The sequence below is a fragment of the Varroa destructor genome, unplaced genomic scaffold (assembly GCF_002443255.2).
Source record: "Varroa destructor unplaced genomic scaffold, Vdes_3.0 BEIS01000004.1, whole genome shotgun sequence".
NCBI lineage: Eukaryota > Metazoa > Arthropoda > Arachnida > Mesostigmata > Varroidae > Varroa > Varroa destructor.
Window position 1 is genome coordinate 26,507,259 of NW_019211457.1, and position 15,289 is coordinate 26,522,547.

At 37.7% G+C, this 15,289-nt stretch overlaps 1 protein-coding gene and 1 long non-coding RNA gene across 2 annotated transcripts; one reads left to right on the forward strand and one right to left on the reverse strand.

The window, feature by feature from the left end:
* Window positions 1–8,785: 8,785 nt before the first annotated feature.
* LOC111249457 (uncharacterized) lies at window positions 8,786–11,080 on the reverse strand. Its single transcript, XM_022803346.2, has 2 exons — window positions 9,935–11,080; window positions 8,786–9,776 (listed from the first exon to the last, which is right to left on the reverse strand). Exons 1-2 carry the CDS (start codon window positions 10,841–10,843, stop codon window positions 9,399–9,401), a joined length of 1,287 nt encoding a protein of 428 aa, XP_022659081.1. The 5' UTR covers window positions 10,844–11,080; the 3' UTR covers window positions 8,786–9,398.
* A 182-nt stretch (window positions 11,081–11,262) lies between these two features.
* Window positions 11,263–13,358, forward strand: LOC111250067 (uncharacterized). The gene is made up of 2 exons (XR_002673185.2): window positions 11,263–11,428; window positions 11,967–13,358. It is a non-coding gene; the product is annotated as an uncharacterized LOC111250067 (long non-coding RNA).
* The last annotated feature ends 1,931 nt before the right edge of the window (window positions 13,359–15,289 follow it).

Here is a 15,289-nt window from a genome sequence, read left to right on the forward strand (position 1 = left end):
CCAAATAGGTCATGATAAGAACGTGTACTGAGACTCTCCGCCAAACATATTTGTCGTCGTCTACGTAGTCAGATGAGTACTCAAATAAATACCGGCATGCGACCGAAAATAGCGGAAAGTGTGCCTTTTGTATATGCTATTGCGATTAGTCTCACATATTACTGCAGTGGGTAGCTATAAATGGTCTGCGTCTATACTAGGCTTACACATTAACCTTTTGAACATGGAGGTCCAGATATTATAAAAATGTATAATAGCATTAGTAAGTACGGCATCAAAGTATAGCACCACCCTGTAAACATTGCTGTAAAAGCTCGCTAAACCTGCTAAAGTACTCAACTCATGTGTTTGGTTTTCGCGGGCTTATAAAATTGACCTTTTACACATTATTTTCACATCACCTCGTCTGAAAAATGCTTGTCTCTTTCTTCTAATTAAAAAAAAAATAATATAGTTGAAATCTGTGCTGGTTTCAATACTGAATACCCCTCTGATGAACAGATGTCAGTTTTGGGTGTTTTAGGAATACGACATTTTTTATACGCGCGTTTTTTAACGATGCGGTATCTCAGGCAGCATTTTTCGGATAAAAACTGTAGAATCCGGTGGACCTATGTTATAAAGCCAACATCCTTAAAAACGGTACAGGTATCAAAATTTTCGAAAATACGAAGAGAAATCGTAAGAAATTTTTAGTTTTTATTTATTTGTTCAGCGTTGAAATAAACGGGCGCAACTAATCTCGTTCATGTTCTAAATTTTTGTCGGGCGTTAGCACTTTATAATTGTGTTCTAGACAACAAACAAAGAAATAAAACGGTGATGAATAAAGGTAATGAATAAATAATCGAAGAAATAGAGAATTCTTTTGTGCAATACACCACCTTCACATGACAATTGTAGTAGTTTTAATAAATTCTCACATGTCGAAATTCAAACGTTTCACGTTTACGATGTGTTCGCGTTTAAGCATTCAAAAAAACATATTACGCCTTTTTAGTGTCAAGCGTCTATTCTACACTTGAGACAAAATGTCTGTACCGCAACATGGGTTTTCGTTTAGATTTATATTATTAAACCATGTGGTAAAACTGTATTAAAATCACTCTGCCTATTACGATATACTACATGCGTTAATAGGGAACTATCTGCAACGAATTTTAGCATCACTACCATCATGCTTCTATGATGAATTTGATCTAAATTTTTCACAATAAATTTTACAAAATTCAAAGTTAAGTAATCGCACAGTTTGTAGAACCCATCTGCAGGAAAGGATAAGGTCATTGGTAAGGTAAGGTACGCTATTGTCTTATTCTTGAGTACGGGTAAAGTTAACTGTTATTAGAAGTTCGAGAGCCGCCTCAGGTTTGCCGAGCTTGACGGAACTGGTCGTATATTGCAAAGTTTTTTAAGTGTGATTCGAGGATTTGACTACGTCAATTGCATCCTTAAAGTTCCTAGCACTTATTTTTGGTACTTGCGCTATAATTTCCTTATTGCTGTAGAAAAAGTTTGTAAGCGTTCTTTTTTTCGATTTGTAAAAAGCATAGGAACTTCACTCGCACGCATAACAGCAGACATGCTTTGGGTCTCTAGTAGGTCTCTATAATTAAACTTAAGTTTTTACTTTTATTGTGAAATGAACTTTCTCTGGCGAATTGTACCTTATAACGATTTTATATCTCCTCCTGTTTGTTGTTTTATCATCCCGTTTGTTGCCGTTGCACCTGTTTTTCGCTTGGTTCATTGATTCTAAATATCACTTTAATTAATTGAGGAGAACCTTCAGCTACCTTCTTCGCGTTTTATTTCAAACACACGGCGATGTAAGAGATAAACAGACGCTGCCGGTTGAGCGGATTTAACAACAGCGGTTCTATCATGAATTTCAGAATTTGTTACGTTAGGTGATGAGAATAACTCAGGTACAATGAATAGGTCCCAACTTTGTCTAGGCTATCACGACTAATAACGATAAAAAATTAGTGATCGATATGAGACGCTGGCAAAGTCGCGCAGTCCCCTTCGAAAGGAAAACAAACATACGTCCAGAGAACGCCTATCAGTCTGGTGTATAACACTTCGGAGGAAGCTCTCAATCATTACTTTAGTATTAGAATACAAAGTGTTCGTCACTTTCCGTCATGTGAGAACCACCATGATCTTGTCCTTGAATTGCCCTAACCGGTTTAACTACTATCTATACAGAGGTTATAAGTCCGTTGGTTAGGGTCAAAGGCCAAATTTAATGGCGAGCGCTAGATAGTACCTGGCTGTTCAAACATCTACAAACGATCAAATCGGTTATTTGACATTGTGCAACGTCCGATATATATATTTATATATATATATATATATAAAACAGATGTGGAACGAAAAATTGGTGGATAATTGCGGCCGCTGTTAGGAGGCATTTGAGGAAAAGGGGAGGGTGAACTATGCTCATGTGAGCTGTTTAAACCGGTGTCAGTTTCAAAAATAAATACTTCCTTACCAAAATGCAAAACATTTTCGTAGCGTAGAGCTTTTCTAGGATTCTTCATATGTTTATTTATCAGCACGAGGCTAAGATAAGCTTCACGCTTTAGCTATTATTATGGCTTATCAAATAATATATTATATGAATTAAAATTTAAGTTTCGAACAAACGCTACGGCTCAGCAAGTATTATTTCAACTGTACATAAAGCGCCCATTATGAACTCGCAACTTCATCCTATCGTTGGGCTCCAGCAAAAATATAAATAAGGTCCACTCACAAAATCCTAATCAACTCAATCTGGAAAATAATTCTTGAATAATCTGGAGGATAAGACATGAACTTATTTGAAAAGCAAATCTCTTAAATAATATCGGACCCAGTTCCGAAAAAATAACCAATGGGCATATATTTATGGATATAGGCGTTTCAATGCTAGGGCCTCTATTTGTAGGAGTTAAACACATTATTCTATTTATTAATTTTGTTATTCCTTAATATAGACAAATAACCCGCTGATGGTTTATTACAAAATGGAAAATTGAGAATTTGGCAGTATATCGTGAAGAGGTCAGCAGGTGGTACTTAGACTTTTTCGTAAACTTTTTCCACACAACAGAAATATTTTTTGTGCTTCTTAAGTCGGTTACTTAAAAAGATTATCCACTTGAGTTTGCCTTCCGCTTGATCTGCACTATTCTGCAACAGTTGCCTTTGGAAGCTATCTATTGAAATATCCAAGCTTATCCTTACGCTCGAAGCATATGACCTTGTGTCTGCTATAAAGTGAAGCTATCCTAAGTTGAACAACGTATACCAGCAAACTCTAGTACTAGTCGAGCCGTTACGGTCAGCTCGACATGAACAACGTGAAGCCGACGTTCGCTGACCTAACATAAACAGACGCGGCTTAGGCTCACCTAAGAACGAGTTTATCGGAAGTTGCAATACTTAGATGTATCAAAAGGCAAAGCTATTTGTAGAAAACGACGTAAAACCCAAAAACAATGAAATTTTGATTGTTTTGTACTTTTTTATATTTAATTAGACAAAAAAAAAACAGTGATTTTTTACATATTAACCTTATCAGCCTTTTTGAATGTATTCATTTCCTGATTACAGCCTCGTGAAGGTAACTTTTGCAAGCAAAGCTGCCTAATTTCGTAGTAAATTTGATAATTTTATTTAAGATAATTTTCTTTTTTGTGCTATACAGTTCACTATTTCGTTTCAATTTAACGCTCTGAAACTATTTTTTAAGCCACTACAATTTAGAATAAGACAATTGCATTATAACAGCCTTGAGAAAAATAAGTCATGACCGTTGTCTTGCATGAACTCTAATAAAATACTACTGCAGCGACCTCTGGTGTTAAAAGCAGTTGTCAACCCGTTATGATCCAGCTTTTTGCATGCTTCTTACATACTGACGGGGAATAAGATTACGCAGACAGTCTCTGTGCTTACATACATATGTTAAGTAGCTCTATATAAAATTTGTTTTTTGCCATGTACGACTTTGCTTTATAAGGGACTTCAAAAGATGTTATGACATTAGTGTACACCTGTTGGTATCATATACGCAAATATGTTGCTTTATTGTTATGCGTTAGGTTCAGTGAGGGTGGCCACTTCAGTAGATCTTGCCAGTAGAAGTAGTTCAATCATCGGCAACTTGCGTAGCAGTTTCTGTATGATACGTTTCGTAACAATGTTTGTACATGTAAATGTATGAACTATGTAAAATAGTGTGAAAGTCACGTCTGGTAAGATGGACTGTGTAGATGTAAATTGTCGTTAACAAGTAAATACTGCCAAAGGTATATAGTGTCTATAGTGTTGTAATTTTTGCCAGATAAAGTCGACTCTTTCAGACCAAATAAATTATAAATTTATAAAGTTCTGAGCAAAGTATAGAGCGCATAGTACTATCTATTCTCCCATTCGACTTCGTAGAGATTTGTGGCTATCAGAGATAGTGGATAGCTTGCTGTCAATGGTATGCAATCAGATGCTTCACCTACCGTACGCAGCAACCATGTACCAGCATGAAATAGAATTCTCGTTCATTCAAGCTACATATGGGACTAATGTTCGCATTGCCGTCGTCGTAGTTGTCGTAGGAGAGTCGTATTGGCGAAGTTGGCGCTTAGGTAATTAGGTTAGTCTACTAGCCACCCAAAAAATTCGTTCGTCTGTCTCACTCTCACAAGTCAAGAAAACTTGCTTTCTTTTCAATACAGTCTTTAACAACGTTGCGCTGTAACTCTTGAATGTTTTGCGCAATCAATTAAAGTTTTCCCATAATCCGCCAGCGAAACTTGAAGGATTGGAGTATCATCGCCAATCAATCGGCTCTAAATGAGACCTAATGATGAGAGAAAAATCAAGACCGTGGGCAGTAACCTTGGCCTTATCGAAAGGTGACCTGAAGCATATAGGCAAAAGTATGGATAACGGAGAAAGCCTTAGTCTCACTTTGATCGTATATTTTGCAATGTTGTAATAATATACTGCCATAGACCGTTTTTTTCTGATAGGATAGTCTAACATGAACTCCTAAGGTCCCACCAATAAATAACCAAACGTACTTACTCCTTGGCTATAAGCGAATATGGAAAAATGCCAATTTAAATAGTGTATACTTTTTTAGCTGTGAAATGATGTATAGGTATTTATTTGGCACTGGCAATGGTAATAGCAAATGGCTTTGTTATTTCGATCACTATTCCAATTCAAATAGCGCTTGAAATATTGCTTTAAACATTTTCCTCTTTGCCCTCAATATGGAATGCCTTGCAATTGCCCTCTACGGTCTGCTACCGTGGGTTGCGCGCGCTCGATCTCACAGCCATTTAACTAGACGCGCGATCCCACCAGCTTTTTCTCACTGCCTTTTTATAGCGGAAACACTCTCTGATAGAAGAAAATTTCCGTAAAAATTAACAATTAGTTTGCTTTTCAGGAACAAAAAGCAAGTATCATAAGTACAGCCTAGTATGCAAATAAAGATGTTCAAAATATTTGCTTGTCTTCAAAAATTTGTCCTTTGAGAGAGTGCGATCATGACTTACTACGGAACATGAAAGTGTTGTATAAAGACCCGATACTAACAGGAACTAGATAACCTCGAATGCGCGCTGAAAATAAAAGCTCGATTGTATTTAGCGAAGCAGTACCGATACAAATAAGATATACAATTTTTTAAACAGTGCGTAAGCGCTTTTTAGTAATTTTCATCTTCTATTTGCCGACTTAACTGTTAGATTTTGTCTTCCAAAGTGGCCTATGCATACATTTGTTTTTGATTTCAATCTTATACAACTCTTCTTAAAAGCTCGTACGCATACGCACAGAAAAAAAAACAATATTAATAGTCGTTGATGGATGGAATGTAACGTAAGTTACTTTTTGCAATATACTTAATATATCTTTTACATAATAGTCATCTTTGTATACAATAGTAGTCACCTAGTAAGATGGATAACTAAGTAAGCCTAACTGGCTAAGTTTAAAACCAGACTGCAAACTTAAAGCGACAGACGTTGATGGATGCGATTGAGTTCTTCCTACTAGCTATTTAACGGTGTAGGAACAAAAATTGCTTCTGCGAACATAAAAGAAGTAGGTGTCACTAGACCGCTTTTTTAAACAAGTTGTTTTAAAATAAAGGTGAATATTCTCTATTGTAATTCTGCTGTCCATTGAACACTCTTTTTTTTATTAAAAAAAACCGTACATGGCATTGCATTATATCTTTTCGAGTGGCCGATACGACTCTATAGGCATTTGGATGCCAGTATCTCCTATGATATTGCTCGAGTATCTGTGCATAGGTAAAATGCAAATTATAGATTTAAATATGCTTAAAATAAACAAGCATGATATTTTATAGTAGCGTGCAACTGCTTACTGTGTGCCAGTTTCAAAACATTACGTTGAACGTAAATAATAGGTTTCCTATTTCCTTAACTTATATCAACTTGTTCATTCTCTAGCTACAAGCCAATATGGCCGTCATGATAAATTCTCGTTCACATGGAATAGCATGGCATGTTGCTGTGGTGAAAATTCTGTCGTGAGCTTAAGATTGCCTAAACCATGAAGTTGCACAATGCAGGTACTGAAGTAAATAAAGTCTTACTTTCCATTTTAAATACGACTTTTAGTTGCCAATTTAGAGCAAAAAACTAACACAATAACACTATAGAGCATAGGTACTGGGCACTTTAACAATATTTCGTTGCTAACTACGATTTACGTTCATATTAACACAGAATGACAAATCTCATTATGTATATATATATTTACTACTAAAGACTTCGAGCAGTAGGTTTGCCTGACTCCAGTCTATCCTTCGAAGTGGGTTACGTGAATTAGGCTAAGTTTATTCGACGTGTATTATAGGAAAGTGCCTGAGTAAAAGATGGAGTCGAATGAACAAGTACTCTTGCTGCTAGAGGGAAAAGTTTGGTTTCTCGTAGAAAGCGTAACCTTAATTTGATTGACGGAAAAACTTCTTGTTTATTTTGCACGTAAGGCCGTGACGACGGTCGAAACACCAGCGACGGCGGCTATCATGTTATCATGGCTTGCGTTTAACATAAGATGTAAGGCAAATTTTGTTCAAATTATCTGGCAAAGAAAATTATCACTCAAGATTTGAAAATATGTTGGCAGGATTTGTCGTTAAGAAGAAAATTTACCGTTATTGTAAAACATACCTTATAGAAACAAGAGGGGCAACTATCGTGAGCAAGGAAAAATTAGACTGAATGATATAAAGCTGCCTAGTAGCTAACTGGAAATACACGAACAACAAAAAAACATCAGAAAATACGATTGTTTTTATTTTCAGATAATCTCATTTGTGAGTGTGATATCGTTCTAAAATCATGTACAATCCTTAATTAATTATACAAAGCGTTGTTAGTCATAGAATCGGATTACTAATGCCACGTAACAAGCGGCTATCCCTGTTTCATTAGAATTGTTTCATAGATCCAGAGAACACTGCCTACAAGTTTTAAATCGCCCGGAATTTTCTAGCCTTTGGTAATTCAAGATTTAGAAGACGTACTTGACAAAGACAACCCTTAGATTCAATACCTAACAACACACAAAGTGTATATTAAAGACTTAAGCGAAGCACGTATCGAAAAAATGTGTAGCAGGCAGGCAGTGAGTGAAGTGGAAACTAGTGCAAAAGGCTTCGATATGACACCGTGCCACATCGTCCTACGGTACTGAGACGAGCTGAAAGAACAGGACAACCAAGCAGGCAGAAAAACTATTTGTAAGTCGTTTGCGAAATACATCGATCCTTTAAATGCCGACAGTCCGTATTACTAGCGCAGTCAGGTGAAAATGCCCCCATGATGGCTTAGTTTGATATTTGCCTGCTAATCTTAGGGACACTGTAATCTAGACTTAAATAGAATAGGAATAGATACACTTTATTTCATGCCGGGAGCCAGCCATCGAATGAAATATTTAAGGGCGAGACCAGACGTAACGCTTGAAGTATAAGGGTAAAAATAATTAGCACCGTTAATTACGAACAACGCAGAACAAAGAACTAACTGTAGCACGACATCAAATTGTGAAGGTCAATTTGATCATCTTTTGCATCCCTTACAAATTATCTATTTAGTAATACCTTGTCCATTATAGTTGTAAAAATTCAGTCGAAAAAATTGTCTAATCTTCATTCAATTTGACCAAAACTTTCCTACGCATAGGGGATTCACAAACGTTGTAAAAAACGACGGCAAATTTGAGACGTTGGCAAACTTTTCATACAATAATCTTCAATCCAAGACAAGGACAGATGGCAGAACATTGATAGGTCACCATTACGCACATTCGTATGTCCGGAGCTGCGCTATTGTTTCCGGCCATTCAATGCAAAGCAGACGGGTCAGAAATATTAGCCTTTTTAGTGAAGGCGACAAGCAAAACATTGAACAGACCCTACCGAGAAGGTGTTCTAACTACTGTGCTTTTATTTTATTTATTTAACAAATGCGTATTATGATTGTTTTTCAACTGGTGAACATAGACAAATAATTCTGCGATAGTTCACCTCTTCGAGTAGTTTACATCTGTGTTTCAAGATTGAAAAAACCATACGACACATTCTTCCAAATACATCGTGAACATGTTTGCTCAAATGCCTGTTACGGCTTTTCTACGAGAATATTGCCCCTAATCAGATGCACACGAGCAAAATATAAGCTTGTGCTTGTCCCATATAAGAGAACAACTAATTATACCGCGTACTGTAAAGAAAGACAACCTCGAGTCATCTAAATTAATACACACTTTTGTTTTTTTATTTATCAGTATATTCTAGCCTTTAATGTAATAGCAATAAAAAGCGTGGGCCATACAATTATTTTTTTTAGTAATACAGTAAAACAGGATCTTTCAGAAATATAATACTGTAAGTTAATTATGACAGGTGAGTTTTACGGCGCTAATCACAAATGCCGTACTTCAAATATGAGCGGCAATTATTGGCTAGTTTTCAAATGCTTTACACAGCATCCTTGCAAACGTTTAAATGTAAGCGTGAATTTAATAAACTTGCCTCAGTATGAAATCTCCTTAATGGCGAGAAACTAGCTTGTTCGCCACCCACCCCAGCTTCTGCCGGTATCTTGAAGGATGTTATTCATTGTAAGTAAGCTAAGGTGTAATTGTAATATTGTTGTTAAAAAAAAAAAATGTTTACTGATATACACGATTCCGCATGATCGATGCAGAACTGACATTAAAAAGTTGTGATTTTGTCACGTTTTCGTTACATCGAGATGCAAAAAAATGATCTGGTAAACACAGCGATGTTTTTTTTTTTTTAGTGCCGTTACTGTTTACAGTATAGCTGTTTTTGCAGCCATGAGGCTTGGCAGCGACTAGTCAGAGATAACTAGATTCAGATGTGTGCAGATGTTCGTTAGACTGTCTTTTATTCGATTTGGCCACTGAATATGGAAAACGGTATCGAGCTCGTAATCAAGCCTTAGTTTTTCTGGTGATTCATATTGTGCGTATATTGTGTGTGGAAGTGTATCGAATACTTTGAGAATCAGCAGAAGCACCTCCTCCATAATCTGCTGCGTATTCGATGGACAGTCTGTGAATTTTCGCCAAGGATATCGCAGTAAGATGATTTTAATCAAGCCTTTATTAAAAATCCATTTGAGTGCTTCCTCGTGCCGCGCTTGAACGAGGTTCGACACAATTTCTATAAGTCGCATCACGTTTCCATCGGTCGCTAATAGTAGAACAGACTGAAAACGATACACAAATATACAAGAATAACACGGTAAGATATTTTTCATCACCCGAGTGCTACTCGATGTAATATAACGTGCCAACTGATCTTTATTTTGCTTTTGTTTTGACTCCATAAGCAGATTATCAATAAGTTTTTTTAATCCTTATTCACCTTTAGACAAACGAAGACGTACTGCCCTAGGTGCGCTGCGCGCTCTATGACAGTAGGATGTTGAATCAGCGTCAGGATTAGTTCAAACCACGGTTTTTTTACCTCGATCCATGCGATCGGTAAAGATTTGTTGAGCCGGTAATAGGCAGCGACCAGATCTACATCCTGGAATTTCATACGCTGATTTCCATCACAAGTCACAAACCTCCACATGAACCTTATATCCTTACTATCCTGACTAATCGTATAAAAATCCGCGTTGAACACGTTCCGACTCAGGTAGTGATGAAGAGATACTCTAAACATTCTGAACACGTTCAGCTTAATTAGCGTGTCAACACAAGCCTCATCGCCAGCCAGGTCACAGAGAAGATACAATGCCGCGGCAATTATCCTGCTGTTTACCTGCGACAAGACAATTTTCCCTAGGGTGTCATGGATACCTGCACCCATAACGCCCCTCCGGCCCAGTTCAAATTTGGTCAGCTCATAGAGAATCCATAATATGTGAAATGCATTTGCTGGATACTTCCGCAGTATCGAGCCGAGCTGTTGAAAATGGTTGTTTCCAAGGTCGGTGGGGTACGGCAGGCCAACACTCAGCTCGAAGGTTACCGACATCAACAGCCGCAAGGCCAATTCACGAGACACAGGCGAAACCCTCGATTGCGACGCATACCGAATCAAACACGACACACATCCGTTATCAATAAACCAAACCTGGCTCTGACGTTCGAGCGGTTCCGACGATAGCATTCGTAGGGCATAAGTTTGTTCTTCCTCTGTACCATGTAAAAACACGTAGAAGAATGCATTGTATGCGTCGAACCTGGTAGGGTCCTGAAACTCAACTTCTCGCGAGGGTACGACGCGGCGTAACAAGTCTGTTTCATCTGAAGTAAAGCCCATTTTCTCGGATTTTTATGGAAAAACGTGTATTTCGCAGAACGAGTAGCGCCTCTTTATGCAGGCTGTTCTCCTATCCACCCATCAATTAACAATCATACATGAATAAGTATAAATAATCAGCCGAAACAAAAATGAGACAAGTGGGATATCTATGCCGGATAAGAACTGTTCAGCGGTACAAACACTGCAACTTAAACGTGTCCACCGTTGGTTGCCTCGCAGCTACTGTGAGACGGACCGCTGCCCAATTCGATGTGTCCATATAATGTGGGAAAGACTCGTTTGACATGTCCTATTTCATTACTGAGGTTAAGAAGCATGATTATTACGACAGATGCAACGCACGTATGCGAAAATAGAGTACGTCGCGCCAAAAACAAAAAAATTTGATTCATAAGCGTGCATAGAAGTATGTCCGCAGTGCATTAAGGAGCGCCATTCGATATGGCGTAAACGGACTCCTAGTCAGTTCGCCTAGTTATTGTGATCGAAAAAAAACTATTTATGCAGATTTGCCATTTCAATAAATCATAACAATTTACCCTGTACACTGGATGATCGCTACTTTTCACGGACTACTTAACAGTGAGTTTTTTTATAAGGCCATAGTATATGACACTTGTTAATAATTCACGGTATATCGAATTGTAGATGAGGATTGACGCTATATATACGTTTAACGTCCTGACTTAACCTGTTTCCTGCAGAAATACGCGTCGTATCCCAGCGTACCCTTTTGCATGCAACTGAGAGTGCTTAATGTTTTTCAATTAAAAACCCATCTCAGGCTGTTTTAAATTTTTAGCAAGCTGCGCTACTCCGCCAATTTCAAAAAAATGAAATGCTACTATAGGATTATTACGGCATCTTTTGTAATTACTGTCTTATGTTCTGAACAAGCTTTATTGAGAATACTCCAAAAGTATTTTCTGAATAATCTACATTTCAATGGCCATATTATTTTACATAATTAGTTAAGCGTTTTTTTAAAAATCCTCATATATACAGTCTTCCTCGAGGATAGTCTTGTAATAGCAAACGATCTTATATTCATATTGTCCCAAATGTAAGGTGTTCATTGACATCCATTCAGCTAAGATTACTGGAATATATTGAGTTACAGGTAGAGCGTTGTATAGGGAAAGTGATGGCAACCGTACGTCCGGATATCGGAAAAACCCGCGTTCTAAATGAGAACGTTTACAAAAAAGGCGAATCTTGAACATGAGATCGAAAAACGCAAGCAGAAGCAAGAGTGAAGTCAGAACAGAACTTCTTGTTTTAATGATGTTGGTAATATACCTATCTCAAACATAAACACTCTGATAACATTTGGAGATAGCCTAAAGTGACTTCAGGCACGAATAAACATCAATCAAACATGTGCAGAACGAAAACGACTACGTAGGCCAGTGTAATTTTCGCATCATATTCCTAGACTGTGTAACTGCTTCAGCCGATTACTTCCCATTATGTCGACATGCAATTATTAAAATAACAATCTATAGCTACTAATTTTTACTAATCAGATTATCTCAGCCACACCTGCACCGGTAGCGTCCAATGAGTCTCTACGGTTTGTTTCAGCGTCAAGGTCAGTATCTCTCTATAACCTATCAAAGCGTTCTTCAACGCTGACCGTGACCGCTTGGCTCATCCGCCCCACCCCCACGCCCGTCTATGTTTATCCTTAGTATTCTACGTATGTGTGTATGTCGGTATGAACCTTCACGTGTATGCAAGCATGTGTGACCATATCGACGGCAAGCACTTCTCCACTTTACCTCTGGCTAGCTAGCCTTACCTAGATGATTCCACGGACAAATGCCCTCTTTTGTAAATCGTTGCACCGACGAGGGTTGTTCGACAAGATAAGATCCCATCAAGGATGTGACGATCCAGGTGCTCCCGTAGCTTTCTGTAGAAGCGCTTTTAGCGTCTAGTTAGCTATTCATTATAGAAGCGATATACACACGCGATGAGCTATGTATGATAGCAAAATATTACTTCATCTGAGACAAGTCAATCTTCGTAACTGCAGAGAAAAACTGCGATGGTTGACGCTAACTAATTCATTTCGGATCTAAAGTCTCAAGAGATACAGAGTCAGGAGAAATAAGCAAAATAAGCGTCATATATATAAGACACCGGGCAAAGCTCCTAATGCTTTACACTAACTCCCATTAGCGATAACGTGACTTTAAATAATTTCCGCCGCGAAGACAATGCCTAAGAACCGGTTGGATTTATCGCGTCTAGCGAAGGGTTTCTTCAGGGGACTTATCTTTAGATGGCTGATTTCCTATCCTTTGGGAGAAATCCTAGGGCAACATACATACAGATCTATCCACTAACAAAATAATAAGCTAACTAGATAGCTTTTTTTTCTATGTGCTGGTGTATTTTTCTACTTATTAGTCACTGAAGCACCTTAAAACCGTGAGATAAGGGATATTGTTAGAAGTGAAAAATTTGAAAAACCTAATACATTTGAATTCTCCTGTTAGAGCCGCGATGTCTCTCTGTGCTTACTTACTAGAAACAAAATGGAATTAATAATTCGTGCTGTGGCGTCGGTTTAGCGGTTAAAACGGCGGCCTTCCAAGACGTTGACGGGCTTACTATTTGCGACCCACCCAACTTGCCTTGGTTAAACCCGTATGCATATTCCGCAAGCCCTATAGAAGGACAGGTGTTTGAAAGATGGAAAGTATCCATGCATGCTACACCCGTCAGATTATTCTTTGCTTGTACATTTTTGTTTACCGACTTGAGTCTAGAATACCATATATAACAAACAATAAATTGAAAACTTTGTATTAGATAAAGTACATTCAGCAGTCATACAAAAAAGTCTTTGACGGCTTCCACCGGTGCCATCAATACCATAGCGGTTAGCAAGGCTTTCTTTCAAGCAGTATGTACGTATATTTCCTTAATGTAGATATTTTGTTATGTATATTGTTTTTATAATTTATATCATGGATAATAGGTAAAAAAAGTGTAAGCATGGATAAGACGTGCACATGCACGCTTTCCGCTTCACGTAAAGTTCTAGCAGATTACAATATCAAACATTATTCGTATCTTTAAATAAGTAATAAAGGTTTTCGTTTATTAAATAAAACTTTGTTCGGGTTCGATTTGGACTGATGCATCCCGTTTTGAAGCAATGACAATCGTGAAAGGACACGTTCGCAGAGTCGTTGCCATATTATGATGGTGTTTATATCTTTGCGATAACCACTGAACCAAGTAGAAAGCGTGATTGGAGCATCAATACAGCTTCGTTCGTACAAGTTCGAAAATACTACACCTAAATGATTAGCTACATGTACAGGGTAAAAATATGGCCTAGCTTTTGCGGGGTCGTTGGCTGAAGTTTAAAAACGTTATTTCAGTGCACCACCCAAAATTGAGCTCAGAAAAGGTTGTCGTTTTTCCGCTAAACACAAGTGATCGTTGGAAAAAAAATTTAATGTTTAGCTAACAACAAACGCGTGAACAGTTCCTGGCATATGTCGGTCGGGGTAACTCTTACTTAACAATATAGTACCTGATTAGTGTTAGAAATATTAAAAATCGTGATCCTTGTGGTCTCATTTCGAGAGCTGTTGGTGAAGCGACATTGGTCGGATTATAAACTATTCTGTTTTCTATACCGTCACTTAGAGTTCCCTCCGTAAAGTTATGTGCCACCAAAACTTCATGTTTCTATTTGCAAACACTGTAGTAAACTGTGGAATAAAGATTAAGACCATTCAAAAGGCAGAACTTCCGTGATTTTTGTAGATATAAGAAAATTATTTAGTTTGAATTTCGTTCGTCTTAAGTAGTACTTTTCTTGCATACAGTGATAGAATATGCATGCATACGCAGACAGAAATTGCCCCATAACTCGGTGTAGGTTCGCAGCGAATTGAAGTTTTCTTTGCTATATCGAAGATGGATGGCCGTGAGTACGTGAATTCTGGTTCTCGTTTTTATATATGACACTTTGGCGAAAAAGTGGTTCTTGGCCTTAGCCAGAACGCCGAAACACGCTTCTAAAACTACAGAAATAATCCTAGTTAGGAACTTGTCTTAAGTTGTCAAAAGGCCAGCTATTTGAAGCAATTGTTAATCAGAGTACCTATCATAAGACTCTAACTGTATATTTGCAGAATATCGGCTTTTGAATTTTAAAGACACATGCGACATGTATTCAAGAAACCAAAAATAGACAATAAGTTTTATGCTGGGGCCTAGTCACCGACCGTAATGTAATGGGTTTTCTAACATAAAACTCTTAGAGTTTTATGTTAGAAAACCCTTGGTAGAAGAAACTTGGTAGTGGTAAGGTGCTACATAGATACACGTCTCAGATCATCACTGATATCCGGCTGAAGCATCGAAGTATTCTATCTAATACTATAATGATCTTACTTTCTATTGGCGGCGCGCAGG